This window comes from Pholcus phalangioides, unplaced genomic scaffold (assembly GCF_987345545.1).
Source record: "Pholcus phalangioides strain wild (caught in Gottingen) unplaced genomic scaffold, Ppha-v1.0 ptg000015l_1, whole genome shotgun sequence".
Lineage (NCBI taxonomy): Eukaryota > Metazoa > Arthropoda > Arachnida > Araneae > Pholcidae > Pholcus > Pholcus phalangioides.
In genome coordinates this window covers 82,411,579-82,433,832 of record NW_028301608.1, presented here as the reverse complement: position 1 = coordinate 82,433,832, position 22,254 = coordinate 82,411,579, and the positions used below count along the sequence as shown (strand labels likewise).

At 34.7% G+C, this 22,254-nt stretch overlaps 1 protein-coding gene across 3 annotated transcripts in view; it reads left to right on the top strand.

Annotated features, from left to right (window-relative positions):
- Nucleotides 1–22,254, top strand: part of LOC149076833 (uncharacterized) — a 29,355-nt gene that overhangs the window by 6,115 nt on the left and 986 nt on the right. For all 3 annotated transcript variants that reach the window (XM_089244538.1, XM_089244537.1, XM_089244539.1), the window contains exons 3-12: nucleotides 83–168; nucleotides 2,673–2,741; nucleotides 4,074–4,139; nucleotides 4,514–4,529; nucleotides 6,337–6,429; nucleotides 12,098–12,231; nucleotides 13,064–13,232; nucleotides 16,933–16,960; nucleotides 19,051–19,144; nucleotides 21,495–21,635. In XM_089244538.1, coding sequence (XP_089100664.1) covers nucleotides 83–168; nucleotides 2,673–2,741; nucleotides 4,074–4,139; nucleotides 4,514–4,529; nucleotides 6,337–6,429; nucleotides 12,098–12,231; nucleotides 13,064–13,232; nucleotides 16,933–16,960; nucleotides 19,051–19,144; nucleotides 21,495–21,635 — 896 coding nt within the window. The remainder of the gene's footprint in view (nucleotides 1–82; nucleotides 169–2,672; nucleotides 2,742–4,073; nucleotides 4,140–4,513; nucleotides 4,530–6,336; nucleotides 6,430–12,097; nucleotides 12,232–13,063; nucleotides 13,233–16,932; nucleotides 16,961–19,050; nucleotides 19,145–21,494; nucleotides 21,636–22,254) is intronic.

The following is a 22,254-nucleotide window of genomic DNA, read 5'->3' as shown; positions in this document are numbered from 1 at the left end:
ACCCATGTGTAAATAAACTGTTCAATGATTTGATGTGCATCATATGAAATACTATTTTTCCCCCCCTTTCATGGAGCAATAGAAAATTATTATGGATCTTCAGCTTTTGATGTCGATGATGATGAATATTGCAAGTGGAATGATAATTTGGATTCTTATTATTGCACTGTGAGTTTCTTATAAGTTTTATTTCTGTCTCAATAGAAATAAGTTTTGATAAAAATTTTCGGCATTTTATTATTTTTTTTATTTAAAGTGTTAAGTATTTTTATAAAAAGAATTATCTTAATACAGCAAAACCCTCATAGACTGACATGTCTGTTTGACATCTAAACTCCATTAGTTTGCCAGTTCAAAGTACAGGAGGGAGCAGAGCCCTGAAGAAATATGCCAGATTTTTGCTTTTCTTTTTTCCACACATACACAAACAAGTTGTAACCACATCACATAGCTGCCAAGTCTTCTGGATTTCTATTCCATCTCTTAGATGCCCAAAAAATTCTTGTCTCCTGAATTTTGAAGATTTCCTGATTTTTTTTTAAAAAAATCATACTTTTGAGCAAAAAATTATTTCCACAAAATATAAGTGGAAGAAAGATCATTGGCTTTCATTTGGTGGTCACTTCACTAATGGCTTATTTCTGCGAAACATAAAGTAACCATCTTAAGAGGTCGCCAAGAAAGAAGCTAGGTTATGTTCCCAATTTTCTGCAGCCTTAACTACAAAATCAGACAAATATTCCAAAGCTGAGTGTGTGTGGCCACTCACAGTGAAAATGCTTCTGCTCATGCAAAAGTCCCAAAATTAAATATTGGTGTATACATAGTTGCCAGTGCTTCCAATTTACTGGGCAGCCTTTCAATATTTTAGCCTTATCAAAATCTTCCGGTCTGGAAACCATATTCTTCTGGTTTTTCATATCTGTACAGAAAAATCCCTAAAAATCCTCAAATTGTTTTCTGCAGAAATTAAAAATCCCTAAAGAAAATCCTTCAGTCTGTACACTTTCAGCATGGCTATGAAATATACAGGGAATTGCCAATTGTCGCCAAATATGATAAAAAAACTGAGCAAAGTTTTAGCAACTATTACTGAAATCACCAATGGCGGAAAATGAAATGCTTTCGAAATCAGCAGATTAACATGAATACCATAAATAAAGGGAAAAACCTACATTCAACATGACAAATATGCAAGAGTCATTTATTATTCAGTCACAATCAAAATCTGCTTTCATAATCAAATTAGCTTGATTTCAGTGAAGAATGAAAATTGAATTAGGCTTCATTGAAAATATGGGCAGAAACTGGACAACTTTTATAAAGAAAAGTTGGGAGGGCCGAAATCATAAAAAAATACAGGAATGTCTCGAAGAAAAAGGTCATGTGGTCATTCCGAAAAAATTCCAAATTTTCACCATTTATTTTTATGACGTTTTTTGGCAGCAAAAGTTTTCATCAAGTGACAAATTACAGATTTTTTGAATCTGGGAATTGGGACATGCAAATAACAAAATTATTTGTCATGCACAGAAAGAAAGCCCTGTGCAGATAAAATTAAGGGGATGGTTGATGCAAAATCACAATGTTTGCGGAAAAAAAAATTCACCAAATTACATAACTGCATGTTCTCGTAAACTCAACATCATATTTTTTAGTGAAGAAATGGAGCTTCAGCAGTTAAAGCCAGAGACAGCTCAGAACTTCAATTATAGACACCCTGCATTAATGAATTTTGTATAAAAAAGTTAACATACATATTTTTTAAAAAATGAGCATTGAAAAATACTTTTCAATTTTATTCAATTTTTATTGTTTACAATATTTTAAATAAATTTGCTGGTTATTCTCAGAGGTATTTGCCAATACGCATCTTGATGTCACACATGATTCACGCATAAAAATTCAATTTTACTACTCAAAATTTTGTTGGGAAGTGTAAAATACTCCTTCAAATACTCTGGTAATTTTTTTTTTTACAAGAGTTATATCTCACTGGTTAAGAGAGAAAAAATACCACTTAAAATTTTGAAGAGGAGTGAAATTCTTTTTTTTCAAAGATTTTCTGATAACACTAAGATCCTCGGCCCTCGAGCCAGTCAACTGCATTGATAATCGGAAGTCCAGGGCATTTGGTCACCCAACTGAAAATAAATAACCATCATACAGAAAATTTGAAACAATATGCAAGAAAACATGCAATTTAAAGAAAAGATCCTTTTTTGATATAAAATTTAATTTTGAGATGACTTATTTCAGTCTAAGTTCAATCAATATTTTTTTTTACCTGATGGCAGCTAGGCTTGAGTACACTCGAGTGCCAGTATTGAGATGGAATTAAAATTGGTTGACACTGAAAAGTCACTTTCACTTCCTTACTCATCAAGTTTTTATCAGCCTGAATGATTGATTGCTCTCGTTATGTGAGCAGAGAGGGTAAGAAGTGCCAATGTCTCAGTTTATCAGGAAAAGACTGCTTTTTTTTTTTGCTTTATTTCAGAACTTGTACATCAGCAGAGACTGCAAGCTGACAAAAAAACCGGTTGGGGTGCAGAATTCCCCTTACATTTGAGTGAAACTAAGAGTAGACTTGTATTCATGTATACAATTTTTATTGAAGACTTTGTAATCTTGAAACAGGTGGTAATGGATATTTCCTTCATGCTTTTCAGATCTGTCCTGCAACCATGAATTCGGAGCAGTCATTTTACATGCATCGTGGTGGTCAGAAACATCAGAAGGTTGCCTTTGCACTTTCAGTTGCCTTTTTTGTAATTTTAAATATATTATATATATATATAGTTTTTTACAATTTTCTTCTTCGGTTATTTTTTCTATATTCATACCATTTATTAACCTTCAAAATTTCTTTAAAAAAAGCATCCAAAATTATTATAAAAATCAAATGGCAGCAATTTTTTTGAAAATTTTTTTTGAATTTTTTTTACCTTTAAAATGGTCAAATCAGGATTTGTAGAATACCTAGTGACCAATACCTAGTGGATGGCCAGCTTTAACGTGAAAAGCATTGTTTGGCTTTTCATTACCACTTTTAGTCTTTAAATACAGGGTGGACAAAAGTCTATAGCAACTTTAAAAATGAATGAAAACTGGAAAATAACCAAAATAGAAATTGGGTCACGGGGTTAGCATCACTAGGTCACAGGAATTTTTTTAAGACAGGGAAAGAAAAATAGGTCAAAAAACAGCCGATGGGCAGCGCTAACAGGAGCAAATTCAGTGGAAAGATGGTTGTAAGAACTTGCGCTCCTAATCCACAATCAGTTCAATGTTGTAAACCGTGTATGTGGACCTGCTGCACTCTGCTGTTGCTGGATTTGTGAATCGCCTGTAATGTGTTATCCCCTGTGGTGGTGGTCATGTGGAACATATACTGCTGTAATAAACTATTTGGAGGCATTCTGTTCGTTATTTGCTTATCTTTTCTTTGACTTGTGTACGTCAGTGCCACCTATCAGCTGTTTTTGAGTTACTTTTTTTCCCGGTCTTAAAAAAATTCCTGTGACCTAGCGATGCTAACTCTACAAACCAATTTTTATTTTGGTTATTTTTCCAGTTTATGAATTTCTACAAGTTGTTTAGTAGTTAGTAATTTAATTTCTACAGACCTTTTTTGCCCACCCTGTATTTGCCCCTTTTACCCAAATTCTTTTAAAATATCTAGTACAGTCGAATCCCATTTTAACAAATACCGTTATAGCAAAAAAATCTCGTTTTAACGAGCACTTCTCTAATCCCCCAGATAAGTTTACACAGGAACAATGCAAAAACCTGGAATTCCTTTATAATGAAATTTTTCAGTATAATGAAGTGATTTCTCCAGTCTCTTGGAGTTCCTTATAACGGGATTCAACTGTATAAAAATTCTCAATATTACTTGTACAGCAGATCCTGCTTAAGTGTCATCTGGATCTTACAGTATTAAAATATTAAGCAAGAGAACTTCTCACACTGGAAATTTGGTAAGGGAATGAAATCAGGGTTCTGGAATTAAAATTAATATCCTTGAACAAGGAAACTTATTTATTTACTTTATTTTTTTAATGTTGCAGAAACTTGCAACCATGAAACTTTTATATCCAACACTGAAGAGAGAAAATGAAAGTGCCAATCAAGAAGTATGCATTTTATTACATATCTTTCATTCGTGAATGCAAAGTTAAATTTCATTTTTTGTGTACTTCTTTAAACAGTTGATAAAAATTAACAGATAAAAATTTAATATATTGCGTTTAATTTTTAAATTCCTTTCATGAATATTATTTACATTTTATTGTGTTTCAAATTCCAATCTTTTTGTTTCTGAGTGGATAAAATGTCATCCAAAAATTATCTTTGATGTTTATGAAAAAAAAAGATTTGATTCCTTTGTTTAGAATATTGGCAATTTTTTAATAAAGTATTGTTTCTTTTTAAATAAAAATAGCAGCCATATCGTCAGCTTTTTCATTGGTAGTACAGCTATTTTAAAAATAATCTATTTCTTTTACAGGAAGTTTCAGTTAGAGGTAAGTAGGCTATTTTTTTTTCTTAGATTTTTAACTTATATTCATTATATGATATTGAATTTTGTTCTAAAAAATTAAGTAAATTAAAATATTGTCTCATTATGCTACACATGATACATGGGTATTTTTCTCATGTTTTACTTATGGTCTTGGTGTCCCAAATTATTTTCAGTACAGTTGACATTAAAAAATCTGACAACCTCTAAACCTGAGGGCACCAACCTCTCAGTGAATACAAAATTCAGAATGCTGCCATTCTCAAATGGCAACCAAATAAAGAAAAAAATGACTTGCTAACTCAGTGAATTTGAAATTGCGCTCTGAAATCCATGGCTGAAATCTGAAGCAACCAGATCATCTATAGCTGAGTTTTTGAATGTCATTTGTAGTAATATTACCCAGGAGAATTCAAAATTTTTTTTTGCTCTTCGAAAATTTAATAGGTGACCAAAATCAAGGAGGAGTCTGCTATTTTGAATATTGCTTGTAATCATTCACATACATTTTGTGCCTTCTACAGTGATTTGAAAATGAATGACGTTGAATTATCGTCAATATCATCTAATTATCACATGATATTGATCATAACCATTACTTACTTGAATGACTTATGAAAGGCAAAAGGAATTGATTGAAGGAAAGACTCCACTCATAAATGTTTGCATGCATTTTTAATGCAAATACAGTGCCTTGATGTACCACAGAATTTTATATTACATGATCATGTCTTTCATTTCAATCAAGATAATCTATTTTTTTTACTGCCTGTTATACTGTTCTAACATTGTAGTGTGAGATTAAACCATGATTCCTGACACCAGCAGTATAATGAGGTTCTATATAATTTTTTTTTACTCATATTTGTGACATAAAAGCAGGACCACCTTAAGAACATCAGCAGAACTCCCCTACTTTGTGGGAAGTACCTGCCTATCAATTTACATACTTATTCTCGAAAATCATTGTACCAGATCTCATTATCATTGGGTTTATTATGCATTAAGGCTCCTGGGCTGTACCTGGATAGTCCCATTTGCTAAGACTACCACACATACAAGGGAATTTTTATTTGATGGGTGTTGATGCATCAAAGAAATTGGCTCATTCATGCACGCTTGGCCACTCCAAACAAATTACTGTTCTGTTTGGTGTGGTGCTGCATGGCCATTCTGGACATGTGAGTCAATGATTAGATACTAGATTTGAATTTAATTCTTTTCAAAGCAATGCAAACATGAATTTTTCAACTTGAAAACAAAATTTGAAGAGTTTGGCCAAATAACTGTTACATTTTTGCAAAATCAGTTTATCAGTTTTCTAGCTAAATAACATTCCACATAGCTTCTGTTACATGTTTCTCTAGGCAATTCCTGCAAACCCAGTCGTTGCTGTTCCGCTCTACACAGCTGCAATCCTGAGTTCTATAATTAGGATAATAGTCTGTGTCGCCATTGTGTTCATTGTTTTTGTCAGTTACCTTCCCAGATGGAATAGCAATCTATGTCACTTTCAGGCAAAAAAAAAAAAAAAAAAATTCCTAATTCAGCTATAACTTTTATTGCATCTCTATAAAGTTTGGAAAAATGATGTAAACCATTATTCTGCCAAACCCTTCATTTGGGCATTGCCAAATAAAAAAATTATCTTTATTTGAAAAATAAAAGACAATTGATGCTTTAAATTTCAATACATTATTCCACTGTAATTTTTTTACATTCACAAATAAATTCAAATTGTATAGTATATGATATGTATACTGCGTGATGCATATGAATACAATTAAATGTTCATTACATTATCTTTACAGGACTATTAGCTCCGAAATCTTTATGCACAATGGAAGTGAGGAAAATACCAAAGATCCAGGAGTTTCTCCAGAAGACTACAGCTGCCATAGTCGGTAGAGAAAATTAATTTTAAAAAGGGAGTCCCCCTGATATATTTTATAAAGTTATCTGTAAACCTGTGTATCTGTGTTTCAGATGATGGCCTGAACAACGTTATGTAAAATGCTGGCGAGTGTGTTGTCTAATAAGTGTCTAAATAAGTGTTGCGAATGAAAAAGTACTTTTGTGTGTGCTTTTTTTTACTGGCAATCAATTTTTTGGTTATTGTAATGATTAAGGAACGGTAGAGATTTTGTAACGCATATTAAATTTTTGTTTTTAAATATATAATATACAATACTAGCTGCTCCCCGGCGACGTTGCCCGCCCCCTAAAAAATTTATATACGTATAGCTTATTATTTCTTAATCAAAAAAATTTCTGCGTCAAGTAAGAAAAAATTACTTTTATTTTTAAATATTTTAATTAAAAACTTGAGGCAATCGCTTATGGATACACAATATTTTTTGTTTTTCCATCTGTTGTGTAGATGTACAAATTTTTGGGATTACCAACATGCGAACAGGTGACGAAAAGCATGAGAACTTTCCATGAGAAATATAGGGCTCAAGTAGGTTGATACCTGCCACTGCTAACGACTGGCCTTGCGCTTTGTTGATTGTCATGGCAAAAGCTAAACGAACCGGGAACTGTAATCACTTGAAAGTGAATGGCATTTCTTCAGTGATAATTCAGATACGTGGAATGAAGACGTCTTCTCCTTCGACACATCCAGTTCGAATCGTTGCTTCAATGATATAATTGTGCAATTTCTTCACGCAGAGCCTGTTGCCATTGCAGAGTCTCTGTGTCTCCAAATTTATTAAAAGCATTATAGGTGCTCCGACTTTGATGGAAAAGTTGTATGTCGTGGCACACCCTGAATATCCAAAGAGTTCAGAAATTCTGCAGGATATAGAACTGTCTGTGACAGTGTCAACCGATTTGTAAGATGTGGAGTCTCCTGAAATAATTTTTAGGACTTTTTCGTTGACCTTGTTCACACTGTCATTTTTCGGTGCCAGAATCACTCTCACAAAGCCACTCATGGTTTCAGTGATTTTGTTAAATGTTTGGGAAGACTTTGTTTACAAGTTCTTGAACTGAGTTTATAACTGGCAAAATCCATTTCGGAACGCAATCAGTCCAGTACTTGCGTTTACAGGAATTCTTCCATTGCCAAGTTTGATCAACTGATGTGAAAATGATAGAAGTGCTTAGTCATTTTGCAGTTGAACTCGCATGTTGGTGGATGATGATTTTTTTTTGGTAACTTCGTGCCAGAGTGTTGATGATTTGAGGCAAGCATTGAGTTCATCAGCTGGAGTTGAACATTTTTGTTCTCAGTTTTGTTGTAGTTTTAGTTTTCTGTTGTAAGTGCCGTCACATGTCTAGCTTGTGCAGCGAATATTATTCAAACGCCTTTTAAGCATTTTTTAAATTGAAACTATACTTCTATGATGGGCGGTTAATGAGATAAAGGCCGCATTAGCACTTACAGGATACCCTGTATATAGGCTAGCAGAAATACCCGGCGCTTTTCCCGGGTTTTCTTCAATTACTGGGAGGATTGGAAAAGTTAGGAATAAACTGTTATAATAACAGAATTAAAGATGTGACAAACCATTGTAAAGGCATATATACACGTCTGAAACGCATTGTTGGAAACCAAAGTAAACGTTCCGAAAGTAATTGTTGAGGCCTCAAAACCATTGTTGCCCGACAGTTTTTTGCCCATTTCGGGCATTTGCCCAGCTCTGACGAACTTTTAAAGTAGCCTACGGTTCAATCTCAGTCCTGTTTGGTATATATGCAAAATCTAGAGACGATCGACCTAAAACTGTTGATTTATATAAAGAACAGACATACTTTCACATATATATATAAGCTAATCTCGTTGCAACAAACTTTCAGAGTCCAATTAAACAGTTTTGTTGTAACTGAACTTTTGATATAACCGGACTACATTTCTCATTATCAAATTTCATTGCAAAATTTATTTTTTCATTCAAACACAAATTCTCAGTCAATTAAAGGTTGTACAGCTATTTGAAAATTTTGGAACAAAAATTAACAAAAACAAGTCCTGAAATGAGAGACTTACTACTTGTTATATGATTGCGAATCAGTATTTTTTTTCACATGGTGATTAGATGCAGTCAAAATCAAAAATGCTGTTAAAACACATTCATATGGTTAATCCAAACATCATCAGGTCAGATGAATCTTTGTCATAAGTAATAGATGTACAAAGTCTGTACAAGTATGCCAAGTCTCAAACTTTTCCTGGGTATAACAATCCTTTGGAATCAACTATATGTGGATGCAGGTTAAATTGGGAGTTTCATTTCTGTACTTAGTGTCTTGAATTGATTGAATAATTTTTTTTCATCATCAAATCATACATTGTCATCCACAGACATTAAATCTTCAAAGCAATCTCATCAGGTACTGAAGTTTACTTTTTTACCTTATCCTAAATAGAAGTACATAATTTCTGTCTGTGAAAGGTTTTCGTAAACAGTATTGATGCACACAACATGGTAATTGCATTACTTTTTGGCCTGTGAGCTGTAGCCTTCTCTCATGTTCAGCCAGAGAGGTTACACGGTAAGGAAACACCTAGTATCTTCCGTATTCCCCCCCCCCCTTCTTCATCAGCTGGCGTGCTGGAAAAATCAAGGGACACAAACTTTTTGAATGTTAGAGTCTGGCTATTCTCGACATACTCGAAAAAATGAAGTTTAATAAAGATCACCGAATAAATTCATAAGACTGATATCAATTTACATTAAATACTAAATAAATGAGTGAAAATGATAGTTTTCAGTTTAGCAAATGTATTTTATGAAGGTTTCGACAGCTGGCTGATGCAAAGATAAATCCAGGAAAGAAAATTCAACTGCCCTTGCGGGAAATCAAACCCATGTTCTCGTGTAAGCGCCGTAGACCCACTAGACCAGTGTTTCTTAATCTTTTTTAGCTCATGGTCCCCTATGGATCACATTTTTTTCTCGTGGCCCCCCTGTCCTATCCAGGGCCTCCTCTACCCTCATCAAAGATTGAGATACTTTCTATTTTTTTATTATGAATGAAATTTTAATAAATCAGATCAACCTCTGGAATCCTGGCTAGGCACGGACTCAAAAAATGACGGATTATCATCTCTCCCAAGAGTCAAATTATACGTTAAAAACAGTCTGTGTAAAATACGGTACGATCCAACAAACGTGCGCGATAAATCGACCCTCCCAACACATCAACCGTTGCTCTGGCGGCCCTCCATACTTAGCTGGAAGTAACAGATGAAAACCATAGTACCAGATCCCATATAGTGCAGTCCCCCTCCCTCCATTATAGACATGAAGACCCGGTCATGCCCACATAGACCCAAGGGTTAAGATGACCGTGGTTCTATGAACGGATCTGATGAATTCTGAAAGTAGTAATATTTTTTTCAACCATGTTTCACTTTTAAAGCTTTTTTCTCTTCACAGCTCTCTATGACTCCCTTCACCACCTGTCGTGGATCACCTTTCTTCTGATTTTCTGCCGTGGCCCCCCTAGAATATCCCAGGACCGCAAGGGGGCCATATGGCCCCAGGTTGAGAACCACTGCACTAGACTACTACTACTTAACTGTACATGCACCTCATACACATTCGTCTGTGCAATTTCTAATGAATTGGTGCATGTGGGTGGAATGTGCGTGTACGTCTTATGAACCTAATGTGTAGTTTGTTTCTGTGTAATTCTTGTTATGTGTAGTGTTGCCATCTGCCATAAATTTTCCTAACTGGGTGAAGTGTAATAATTGAATAATTGTATGTGTAGGTGTGTTGTTCACTGTGACGATACTTTTTAAGTGAGAGATCCACTCACATTTGCACCTTGAAGTTGGGTACAACAGAAAACCAACTTCAACCCATTACCACTGTGGTGATGATGAGGTTCGAATTCGGGTTCTTGAGATGTAAGTCTGTCACAATGACCACTCAACCACCACAGCGATTGACCACTAGACTATAAAGGCAACGAATCTTTTTTTCTTAGAGCTCGTGTGTGCCAAACGAGACACGGACAGCCAGACCTAATTCAGGCCAAAGTTCACATTGCTGATACTGTTACCAGGTGACAACTTATCTACAACGATAATGTCTCTCTCTTCACTATTACTATGAAGGTTTTGACAGCTGGTTGATGCAAATATAAATCCAGGAAAGAAGATTCAACTGCCCTTGCGGAAAATCAAACCCACTTCCTCTCACTTGCCGGGTGAGCATCCTAGACTACTAGCTCTGAAAAAAGAGGATTTGTTGCCTTTTTGGTGTAGTGGTCTAGGACACCCAGCCAGTGAAAGGACGGGGGTTTGATTTCCCACAAGGGTAGTTGAATTTCCTTTCTGGGATTTATCTTTGCATCGGCCAGCTTTTAAAACCTTCATAGTAATAACGGAGAGTGACATCACATCTTTGCCCAGCATAAACATATTTTGCCCAGAAATTTGATGATAATAATAGAAATTAAACATTTACTTATTAATCTAATTTAATACAAATACAACGCCACAACAGGCAAATTGCCCAACGAGGTGGCTGACTTAAGAACATCATGGATCCCCGAGCCCCTAACTACTACTGCTACACCACACATGCACCCCCCCCCCGCGGAACCCCCCCAACGAATCGGTACATGCGTTAATGTGCGTGTGCGTGTAGTGCAACCTGACGTAAAGTTTGTTTCTGTGTAATGCTTGTTATGTGTAGTGCTGTCATCTGCCCCCAGTTTTACTAACTATGAGTGAAGTGTTATGGTTGAATTATTTACCGTTGTAGGACTGTTGCTCTCTGTGGCGAGACTTTTTAACAGGGAGATCGGCTCGCATTTGCGCCTTGAAGTTGGGAACCACAGAAAACCAACTTCAGCCGACCACCACTGTGGGGTTCGAACCCGGATCCTCGCATCACGAGTCCGGCACTATAACCACTCGACCACCACAGCGGCCAAAAAAAATTGTATTGCATGTTCAGATTGCAAAAATATGCCGTCACTTTTGGATTACATTATGTTTTGCATTTTTCGCTCTGCTAATTAAAATTTTACATACATGATTAAGGAATTCAAAAAATGCTTCCCAATCTACATATATCTTTATTTAACTTATTTAATCTGTGCTAAGTATATTTGGTATCTGACATTTCTGATGTATCAGGATTTGTAGTAGCAAAAGCAAACATAAAGCATATTAACTATCTGAATATTCTGAGCTCGTAAAACAGGATTCTGAAATGCAGAGAACAGATAAGATTCAAATCAGTCAATTCAACCACCCCTTATAGTGAATATAGTTAAAAATTATATCCGGCATTTGCAACTCTAATTTTTCGGCATGCCAGGGGAATTCTGTAAAAGTACTGTAATTATGAAAATATCAGCTTTATAACTAAAAAGAATAATTTAACTAATGTAGACTTTTTTTAATCTACTTTCTTATATATTTCTCATGTCCAAAAATAGTTTTTTCTTTGTTACTTTAATCTAGACTTGATAAAAAAATTTCTTTCATAGGAAAAGAAAGGTTTTAAAAATATATATAATTTTAGAGTTTTAATGTCTGCATGTCACAAAAATTTTGAATGATTGTGAATTTGAAATAAAAATACATTAACTATTCATTTACAGGTCTTAATCATGTTGTAGAAATTCAACTGTTGGATCATACACAATGCTATAGGTGCAATTTGTGTTCTGTTGAGTGCCAATCTGATTCTATTGAAGGCCACCTAGTTGGATTTGAACACCGGATGAATTATTTGGTAAAAAAAAGTTAATAAAAATTATAGGAAAAGTCTTCCGAAATAAGTTCTGTATCATTTTTCATTTGTTATGATTGGATTTTATTTTTAAATGGCATCAGTAGTTATTTAGAAATGTGATCATAAACAGGATCATAGTGCAGTAGAACCTTTCTAATCCTGAGTCCTCTGAGACTTGGGTGATTCCCAATTATGAATCAAGTTAGTTTTTTTCCCCCAAGTTTTCATATCAAAGCAGTAATATGCCTCTTTGTGCTTAGTTTTCATGTAGGTCTTTCAGAAACTTCACAAATTTTTTTTCAGATTTGATACATTTTCTCTATCCACTTTTGTATTGCAAGTCCTGCACTCTATTAACAAACTGCTAATAGATGGTGAGCTTATTACGTTGCTGAATCCCCTAGTGATAATTTGCTATGTAAAGGAAAAAACTGCTAAATTTTCTCTTGCATGTATAGAGAGGTATATATCCAACTGTTAGTGCTATTCATTCAAAGATTAAACTCTAGATCACTGAAACTTGATTTTGAAGAAATTAAAAAAAAAAAAAAAAATACATTGAAACCTGTCTAAGTATGATGACACTGTATGAGATGGAAACCTGTCTTGAACAGAATCAAAAAATGATCCCATCTATGATTAGTGATTTGTTGAGCACTTTTACAAAGCAGAAACCTGCCTGAAATGGAATAGTATTTCCAGTCTCTTGACATTTCATTCCACAGGTTTTGTATTTACATTTTTCACAAAAATACTGCCTTTTCAATTTGTATGTGTGCACTCATTCAAAAACTTTTCATGATAATTTTGGGGTTTCTCAATCTTTTGCCAGAAACGAAAAATGCCTCGCATATTCCAAGAAATCAATAACTATGTCTCTAACAGAGTCGTCAAGCATGGTTTGGCCAGAATGCATACTGAAAGGTTGGAAAAAAGATTGGGTCGTGGAGAAATATCTGTTGAAGTAGAAGTGAAATCAAGAAATAGACATATCACAAAAAGTATTAATTTCCATTTTTATTATTTTGTTTAATTAAATTTTTTCAATATCTTGTGAAAAAAAGTGCTGATAAAAAAATAGTTTTTAGTCCCAAGTTGAATGTAATATCAGTGACTAACGGCCCCTAAGAATACTTTTCAGGGCAACAAGAAATGTCCCCTAAATACGGTACAGTATCTTAGAATGAAAGACATTTTCACCCACTGTACCAAAGGATGTTTTAACAAGTTCAAAATCATCTCAGTTCATCAGAATCTCATCCAATCTAGTTGTAATACACCCACTAATGGAAGGGATATGATAACTGCACGAACATTCTGGATACTACAAATACACCTCCATAATATCAGCTTAAAATCACCACCTTCTAGAGATTTAAATACAGGGTGCCCAGGTTAAAGGTATCAAAAGTCCTGACGACATCCCAAATTCTATTCTTAAATTCTATGCTGATGAAGTCGCCGACTATCTTTTAATCCTGTTCAATGTTTCACTAAATTCTGCTACCCTCCCGAACGACTGGAAAATCAATAAAATTATTCCTATCCACAAAACGGGTCCACTTTCCAATCCCCTTAACTTCAGGCCAATAGCAATCACCTCCTCCTGCTGTAAAATCTTCGAGCTTATTGTAGCAAAAGAAATCCGTATCCACTTAGACTCCATCAGCTTCTTTTTCCCCAACCAACATGGCTTTAGACAATCTCTCTCTACTACCTCCCAACTGGCCCTCTTCATCCACGACCTCTCTGCAGCCATTGATAAAAACCTACAAACTGATATCGTATTCCTAGATTTCTCTAAAGCCTTTGATAAAGTTCACCACGATAAACTTCTCTTCAAACTCTCTCGCCTTGGCCTTAACGTTCAATTACTTAATTGGGTGGAGGCTTTCCTAAAACACCGTAAACAGTTTGTTCATTTTAATGATCATAACTCATCATCTGCCTCCGTAAAGTCTGGGACCCCTCAAGTATCGTCCTCTCCCCGGTACTTTTCCTAATTTATATCAATGACCTTCCTCAACCCCTCAACTGCACCACTAGACTTTTTGCTGATGACTGTAATTTACCGTATCATTCACCATCAATCTGATCAAGAACTTCTCCAACATGACCTGGCTTCCATCGCCGACTGGTGTTCCCTATGGCAAATGCCAATGAATATCTCAAAAACGGTTCACATGAAGGTTACCCGTAAATTTCTTCCTCTTGAATACTCCTACTCCATAAATCATTTACCGTTATCCCAAGTTTCTCATATCAAATACCTTGGTGTCATTATTTCAGCGTATACCTACGTTGGAACAAACACATCGACTACATTTACCAGAAGTGTCTTAGCAAACTTTTCTTCCTCCGCCGCAATCTTAAACACTCTACTCGGGATATCAGACTTCTCTGTTACCAAACTTATATCTCCCCCGTCCTCTCCTATGCCGTACTAATACCGCTGTAAGTAATACAGACAAACTTGAATCAATTCAAAATAAATCCGCCCGATCCGCCATTGAAAGCCCAGAACTTTCATAACCAAATTCTTGTGTAAGCCATTAGTTTTGGGCACCTTTAATATAATAATAGGGCTTGTCAAGCTTTAAGGTGCACCTTCCTGGAGAAGGTTTAAAATTTCCCGGAGAAAGTGGAGAGAAGCATGAGAATTTTTGAAAAAATTTTCAATGCTACTCGGTAAAAACTTTTTTTGAGGTATTGTTTTGATGGGAATGGGACATAAGGAAGCATGTTCGCATTTAAAAATCTCCTACAACAAAAAGGTTGAAAATGCGGTTACATAGTAGCATAGTTTTATGAAATGATTGTTAGTAAAAAATGTGAAAGAATAACATATCTTATTATTTCTCAATGAAATCATGGCGTTTTTATCAATTAAAAAAATTATAGCAATGTTTAGGGAATTTCTAAAATGAATTTTCTTTGAAAAAAAAAAATCTTTAATATGAAATCATGCTCAAAGATATGTTATATATAAATGTGAAAGTATGTATGGCTGTTCTTTATACAAATCTACAGTTTTAGGCCGATCATTGCCAGATTTTACATGTATATAGCAAACAGGACTGGAAATGAACCGTAGGCTACTTTAAAAGTTTGTCAGAGCTGGGAAAATGCCTGAAATGGACGAAAACTGTCAGGCAACAATGGTTTTGGGGCCTCAACAATCACTCGAAACATTTGCTTTGATTACCGTGGTTCCCAACAATGCGTTTCAGACGTGTATATGTCTTTGCAATGTCACATCTTTAATGCTGCCGTTATAACAGTGTATTCCTTTATAATGATTTGTCACTTTCCAATCCTCTCAGTAATTGAAGAAAACCCGGGAAAAGCGCCGGGTATTTCTGCTAGCCTATATACAGGGTATCCTGTAAGTGCTAATGCGGCCTTTATCTCATTAACCGCCCATCATAGAAGTATAGTTTCAATTTAAAAAATGCTTAAAAGGCGTTTGAATAACATTCGCTGCACAAGCTAGACATGTGACAGCACTTACAACAGAAAACTAAAACTACAACAAAACTGAGAACAAAAATGTTCAACTCCAGCTGATGAACTCAATGCTTGCCTCAAAACATCAACACTCTGGCACGAAGTTACCAAAAAAAAATCATCATCCACCAACATGCGAGTTCAACTGCAAAATGACTAAGCACTTCTATCATTTTCACATCAGTTGATCAAACTTGGCAATGGAAGAATTCCTGTAAACGCAAGTACTGGACTGATTGCGTTCCGAAATGGATTTTGCCAGTTATAAACTCAGTTCAAGAACTTGTAAACAAAGTCTTCCCAAACATTTAACAAAATCACTGAAACCATGAGTGGCTTTGTGAGAGTGATTCTGGCACCGAAAAATGACAGTGTGAACAAGGTCAACGAAAAAGTCCTAAAAATTATTTCAGGAGACTCCACATCTTACAAATCGGTTGACACTGTCACAGACACAGCGCAGAATATATCCTGCAGAATTTCTGAACTCTTTGGATATTCAGGGTGTGCCACGACATATAACTTTTCCCTCAAAGTCGGAGCACCTATAATGCTTTTAATAAATTTGGAGACACCGAGACTCTGCAATGGCAACAGACTCTGCGTGAAGAAATTACACAATTACATCATTGAAGCAACGATTCGAACTGGATGTGTCGAAGGAGAAGACGTCTTCATTCCACGTATCTCAATTATCACTGAAGAAATGCCATTCACTTTCAAGCGATTACAGTTCCCAGTTCGTTTAGCTTTTGCCATGACAATCAACAAAGCGCAAGGCCAGTCGTTAGCAGTGGCAGGTATCAACCTATTTATGGCCTGTTTTTCACACTGACAACTTTTCGTCACCTGTTCGCATGTCGGTAATCCCAAAAATTTGTACATCTACACAACAGATGGAAAAACAAAAAATATTGTGTATCCACAAGCGATTGCCTCAAGTTTTTAATTGAAATATTTAAAAATAAAAGTAATTTTTTCTTACTTAATGCAGAAATTGTTTTTATTAAGAAATAATTTGTATGCTATATACTTGTACAAATATTTTTACGGGGCAGTCAACGTCACCGGGTCTCAGCTAGTTTTGAATAAAATAAAGTTGCTAAGGAAAGCTTTCAGTTGATTTACTTCCTTATTGGGTTTTCATTATGTTTCTGACATTTTATTTATTTTTTATTTTCATTGCCTTTTCAGGTGGAAGTGATGGGGATGAAGAAACACGGTAAGGATATGTACAGTTGAGCCTCGTTAATGTGAAACCAAAAGGACTAAAATGATTATTTTGCATTATCCTATTACTATATAAACCTATGGTTCTCAGCCTTCTATGCTTCAGTATGCCGTAAAAATATGTAGGAGACCTGCAGATTACATAGAAATATGTAAGAAGCATTCATTGTCTTCTCTATTCTTTGAAATGCAGTAAAAGGCATGTGTTGCAAACCGTAAAATTGCATAGAAAACTTCGTGCTTCCTAGGCATACATATCCGCTGTTGTAGATCTATAAAAATGTATATAAAGCATGTATACTATATAGCTTGCTACCCCTAGTATGTGAGTTATACATACTCTTAGAGAAATGCATTGGAAGCAGCGTGTATTAACCTTCCCCCCTCCCGTAAATTGTGCCATTTTTATTATTTTGTTCTTTTTTTTCTGTAATTGCTATTTATTTTCAGTTTAACCTTGAATGAGCAATCATGTTTGCCCCAATGAATCTTTGGGAATATGCATGCCACAGGTTGAGAAGCAATGCTGTAGATTAGTAAAAAAATTTGTTCATTTAGATAGAACTAAACACATTTTTCACATAAAGCAGTAATTGAAGTGTTTGGTGAAACAACAGACCTGTTACGTTTTCACGAAATCGGTTTTTTTGACTGGATAACATTACACATAGTTTCTGTTACACGTTCCTCAAGTCAGTTCTTGCAGAAAAAAAAATGTCATTTTAAGCAGCTGTAATCATAAGTTCTATAATTGGAACAACGGTTTATGTTGTTATTGCATCTCAGTGATGCTTCCAGACAGAATAATGGTTGTATGTTACTTTCAGGCAAAAAAAATTTCCCTTTCTCAGCGATAACTTTTCATCACGTCTCTTCTAAAGTTTAAAAAAACAACGTAGACTGTTGTGCAGCCAAATGCTTGAATTCTTGTCAAACAGTTCTATGTCAAATAACCTCAACGACATTTTTTTTATTGATGCAACTTTATAAATTTTCATGTCTTAGTAAAACTCAGTTTATGTTTTATCAAAAAAACTAAGCTTTAATGATTTAAGATAATAATCATCACTATAATTTTTTTTATATTTGACAGGTTAGGAGAAATATAACAGAATATATCTATTTAATTATATATATATATATTATATTATCATAATATATCTATTCATTATTGATAAGTTATTGGCTGATTAGGAATTATAAAATTTTTTCTGTTGTATCTCTCAAAATGCAAGTGATACCACTTTAAAATGTTTTGCAGTGTGTGACAAATGATGTCTTGTTGGGATTGATGAATACAAATGTCAGAAATTTTGAGAAGTGCATTCTGTTTCAAAAGAAATTAACAATTCTTTTTTCAATTTGTTATCAGAATTTGTGTACAGCCTTTATATCACCCAAAATTCTCCAAGTATTCTCAATCTTAAGTGTAACGTTAAACTGTTCTCTATATGAATATATCCTGTACTATGATTAAATTCCTTTTTAACAATATTTTTAAACTGTGACAGCAATGTTTTCTTGCATCTTGCTTGGAATCACCTTCAATATATTATTAAACTGGTCACCCGTCTTTTGTTCTTTCGAGGGTGTTTGATACAGGGTGGTGAAAAACCCAGCCCCGGGTAGGTTTTATTTTTTTTAAAAAACTGATTTTTTGGGTAGAATGGGAAAAATTAAATTACTTGATTCTCTAGTGAAAAAATTATCTGACATAAATATTCATATGTTTGCATTCTGTATTGTGTTTCCAGATCAGCGAGAGTCTACTATGTGAAGTTTTTTTTTTTTTTTTGCATTGCTGAACACATGTTCATGCCTTGATGCAGTGGCTAGCAAACCTGTGTATTATGGCTGCCAGTTAGAAAATTTTAGCCAGAGATGTTGTGCTGCGCCTATGATGCCTACCCAGAGGTTATTGGAGTTGAGATTCCATTGGGCATGAGTATATGAAGAATTGATATTACCAGGAGGATGCTGTATATAAATGATCCCAGATACGAGCCATAACTGTCTGAGAAATGTCTTCTTGGATAAAATTATGTATGATACTTTTCATTAAAATGTCCATTCTTTCAACAGGAATATTTCCACTGGAGAGGAATCTTTTGATCGTATTTCACAATCAGTAAAGAATTTCGACAAGCCAATAAAAATGAATGCACTGGTTTTTGCAGTAAGTGAATTGATTTTGTGATACTGTTTTTGTGGTATAGGTTTAACCCTGTATGGTGCTGTGTGTACTTGAATAAACAGTCAAACCTCTCTGTCTTGAAACTTTGACGTGACTGCAGAAAATTTTGAGATAGAGTTTTCGAAAAAATAAAGTTCCTTTTAGTAAAAAAGCAAAAACACACGCCAAATGAAATTATTGGTTAAGTTACACAACCATCACACACTATGTGCATATACACTGAAGTACGTTTCAATTTTTTTTTGTTCAGTTCAATTTTATTTACATTACTTATTTTAAATATTCATGAGCTTAGATTCATATGTATTTTTTCTCTTTGAGCCTTCACAATTTCATCCATATGAGCAAGAGCTGCAAATATTTTTTCAGACCATATCTTCTCAGTTTGCTCCAAAAAAATGATGCTGCATTTATACAGCATGCGTTCAGCATTTTTCACACTGCTACTTCTAATTCCTCAGGAGCATCTTCTACTATATTGCATTTGTTAAGCAGGATTTTATCTGTTTATAGATAACATTAAAATCAAAGCAAACCATATATTTTGCCTGTAATTAACCATTTAAGTCAATTATAAAATATGCTCTAATTAATTCAGTTGTGTTTATGTAATTTTTCAAATAAAATTTCACTGATAGTATCAATTCACATCCGTTTTTGTAAAAAAAAAATTGATGCATTTTTATAGGGTTGAACCATAGAGGGTTTAAAATTGTTGCTTACTTGTAGTGCTTTCCTTGGGTAGTATAATTGATATTTCATTGCTCAGATGACAAAATGTTATAAGTCACTTTTTAAAAATTTTCAAGGTAGAAAATTGTAAATTAAATTTTTCTAACATGCTCTGTTGTTTTCTCATAAATTGAAAGAAAAAGACTTACATTTTGCTACCTTGTAACCATTAAGAAGCGAGTCTCTAGAATCCAAAATCTCAATTTTCGGAATAGTTACTCATAAAATTTTGCCATCTGAGCACAGATTTCTTCTTTGTTTTAACTTGTGTTCTTGTAGGTCAGATGAGTTGAATAAAACCTTTATAAACAGCTCTGGCAATCGATGCACCACACTTACACGATTTGTAAACGTCACCATTGCATGACAAGTTAGTGCATCAACTGTATAAATGCTAGACCAAGATCACAAACTAGGGAGTCTGGTGAAAGCTTTGAACCCAGCCTGAAGCCCTTTATTGAAACTGAACATATAATTTTTAAACTAATTATACTGTTCAACTTTAAATATAAAATACGGGTGCGATAGCCCAGATCAAAAAGGTGCTCACTTACAATACTAAAAGATGTTTGGAGATATCGCAAGTTCAATACTTGATTCATCCTTCTCAGTCCTACAGATAGTACTAGGACTCAGTCCTTCTCAGAGCTACAACAGATATAGCAATAAGATGCTACCGCAGAAAGTCCCCCGCCAAAGGATTGGCGCAACAACTTCTCAGTGACATATCACACATCGTCCCCCTCATGCTAGAAGCACAAATGTGCAAATTTTCACTTTTTTTTTATTAGCAGGTTGGATACCTTATTTTGCTAAGTTTTGCCTGAAGCGTAAATTTCTATCCCTACTGAAACATGTTACTAAACATTTTAGGAAAATAACTTCCATTGAGCAAATATTCGAGCATCGTTTCCCCCACCGCCTTTTTTCCCCAAGGACATTGCACATACTGCTTCTAGCGTGAGGAGGACTATGTGGAAAAATAATGCATGTATGTCAAATGCTGTATAATCTATAAACCAGTTCTCTTTCTTTCCTGCATCACCTTCTCCGTTCACCTGCTACACCCTTCTGAGGGGAAAGAAAAAGTGTAAAAAAGGAAGAGAATACTTCTGGTATGTGTGAAGTTTTGAATTAAAACTTTTGTTTTGAAAGAAATAAAAGATTATTGAAAACAAGTTCTTCTCATAATATTAGAAAAACAGCTGCCATTCGGCTGAGCAATAAACTCTCCATCCTGGTTTCCCATTTGAAAAACTTTTCTCATAGAGAGCAGCTTCATCTCTGCTTACACAACAAGAAAATTCAGGCATGCACCATTTTCAGTCCAAAATATAGAAGGTGGCAGCACCCCTAGAACATATAACACTCATAATTCTGACAAGGGCTCTTTCCTGTGAGCACTAGGATCGCCCTATGTTTTTATAAAACAGCAGTTAAAGATGAAGAAATTGGGAGATACCAAGAACTGACCATTTTTCTTGTAGCATAACTAATTCAGTTCTTCCGCCTTTTGATTTTCCAAAATGTCAATTTACATCTTAATCATTAGTATTCTTCATGTATTTTCATATGTATTTTTCTCTTATTGTTTCCTCAGTCTGAGAATCTTCTAGAACAAGAATTGAGAAATCCAGAATTTTCGGGTGAAGATGTGGCTTCTTTCCAGGATGCCTGTGAAAAATTGAGAAATCGGTTCATTAAAAAGGAACTGAAATGCATGAATCAAGAAGAGATACGTGTACGTTCAATTTCATTTTTATCATTCTCATAGCTGTGAAAATTTGGTCATAGTGATTCTCTGTATTGTAAAAATAATTCTCACCAAATTTTTCATATTTATAGCTTCTGCTGTTTGGGACTCAGCAATGATTGTGCCGTATAATCTTTGAAATGCCTCTCTCACATGTGACCCCCTTAGATTTTTAATTTTGAAATATCCCTTTTTAGCAAGAAAGAAAGAGAGTGGGTCTCTACATTACAAACTAAAACTACTGACAAAATTTTATACTTATAGCTTGAACACGGTTTCTGGCAAAGCGTGATCTATATTTCCTCTGAAGCCTCTTATGACCCCCTTAGAGGGTCAAATTTCAAAAAGCCCCTTAGTTTTTGCATCATGAAATAAAAAGTGGTTTTTAAAATTTTCCTGATCCACACTACAACTGCCATATCAGAAATAAAAGCATGTTAAGAACCCAAGATATTTAATCATGACAGAAATAAAGCAGATCAAGTTTGGCAAGATATCTTGAGATTGCCCCTGTAAGGGTTAAACTGTCAAAGTGGGCACTCATTGACGTGTATATTGCTTTATTAATTTCCTTTTAAAAGAAAAGAGTTGAAATCCTCAAATATAT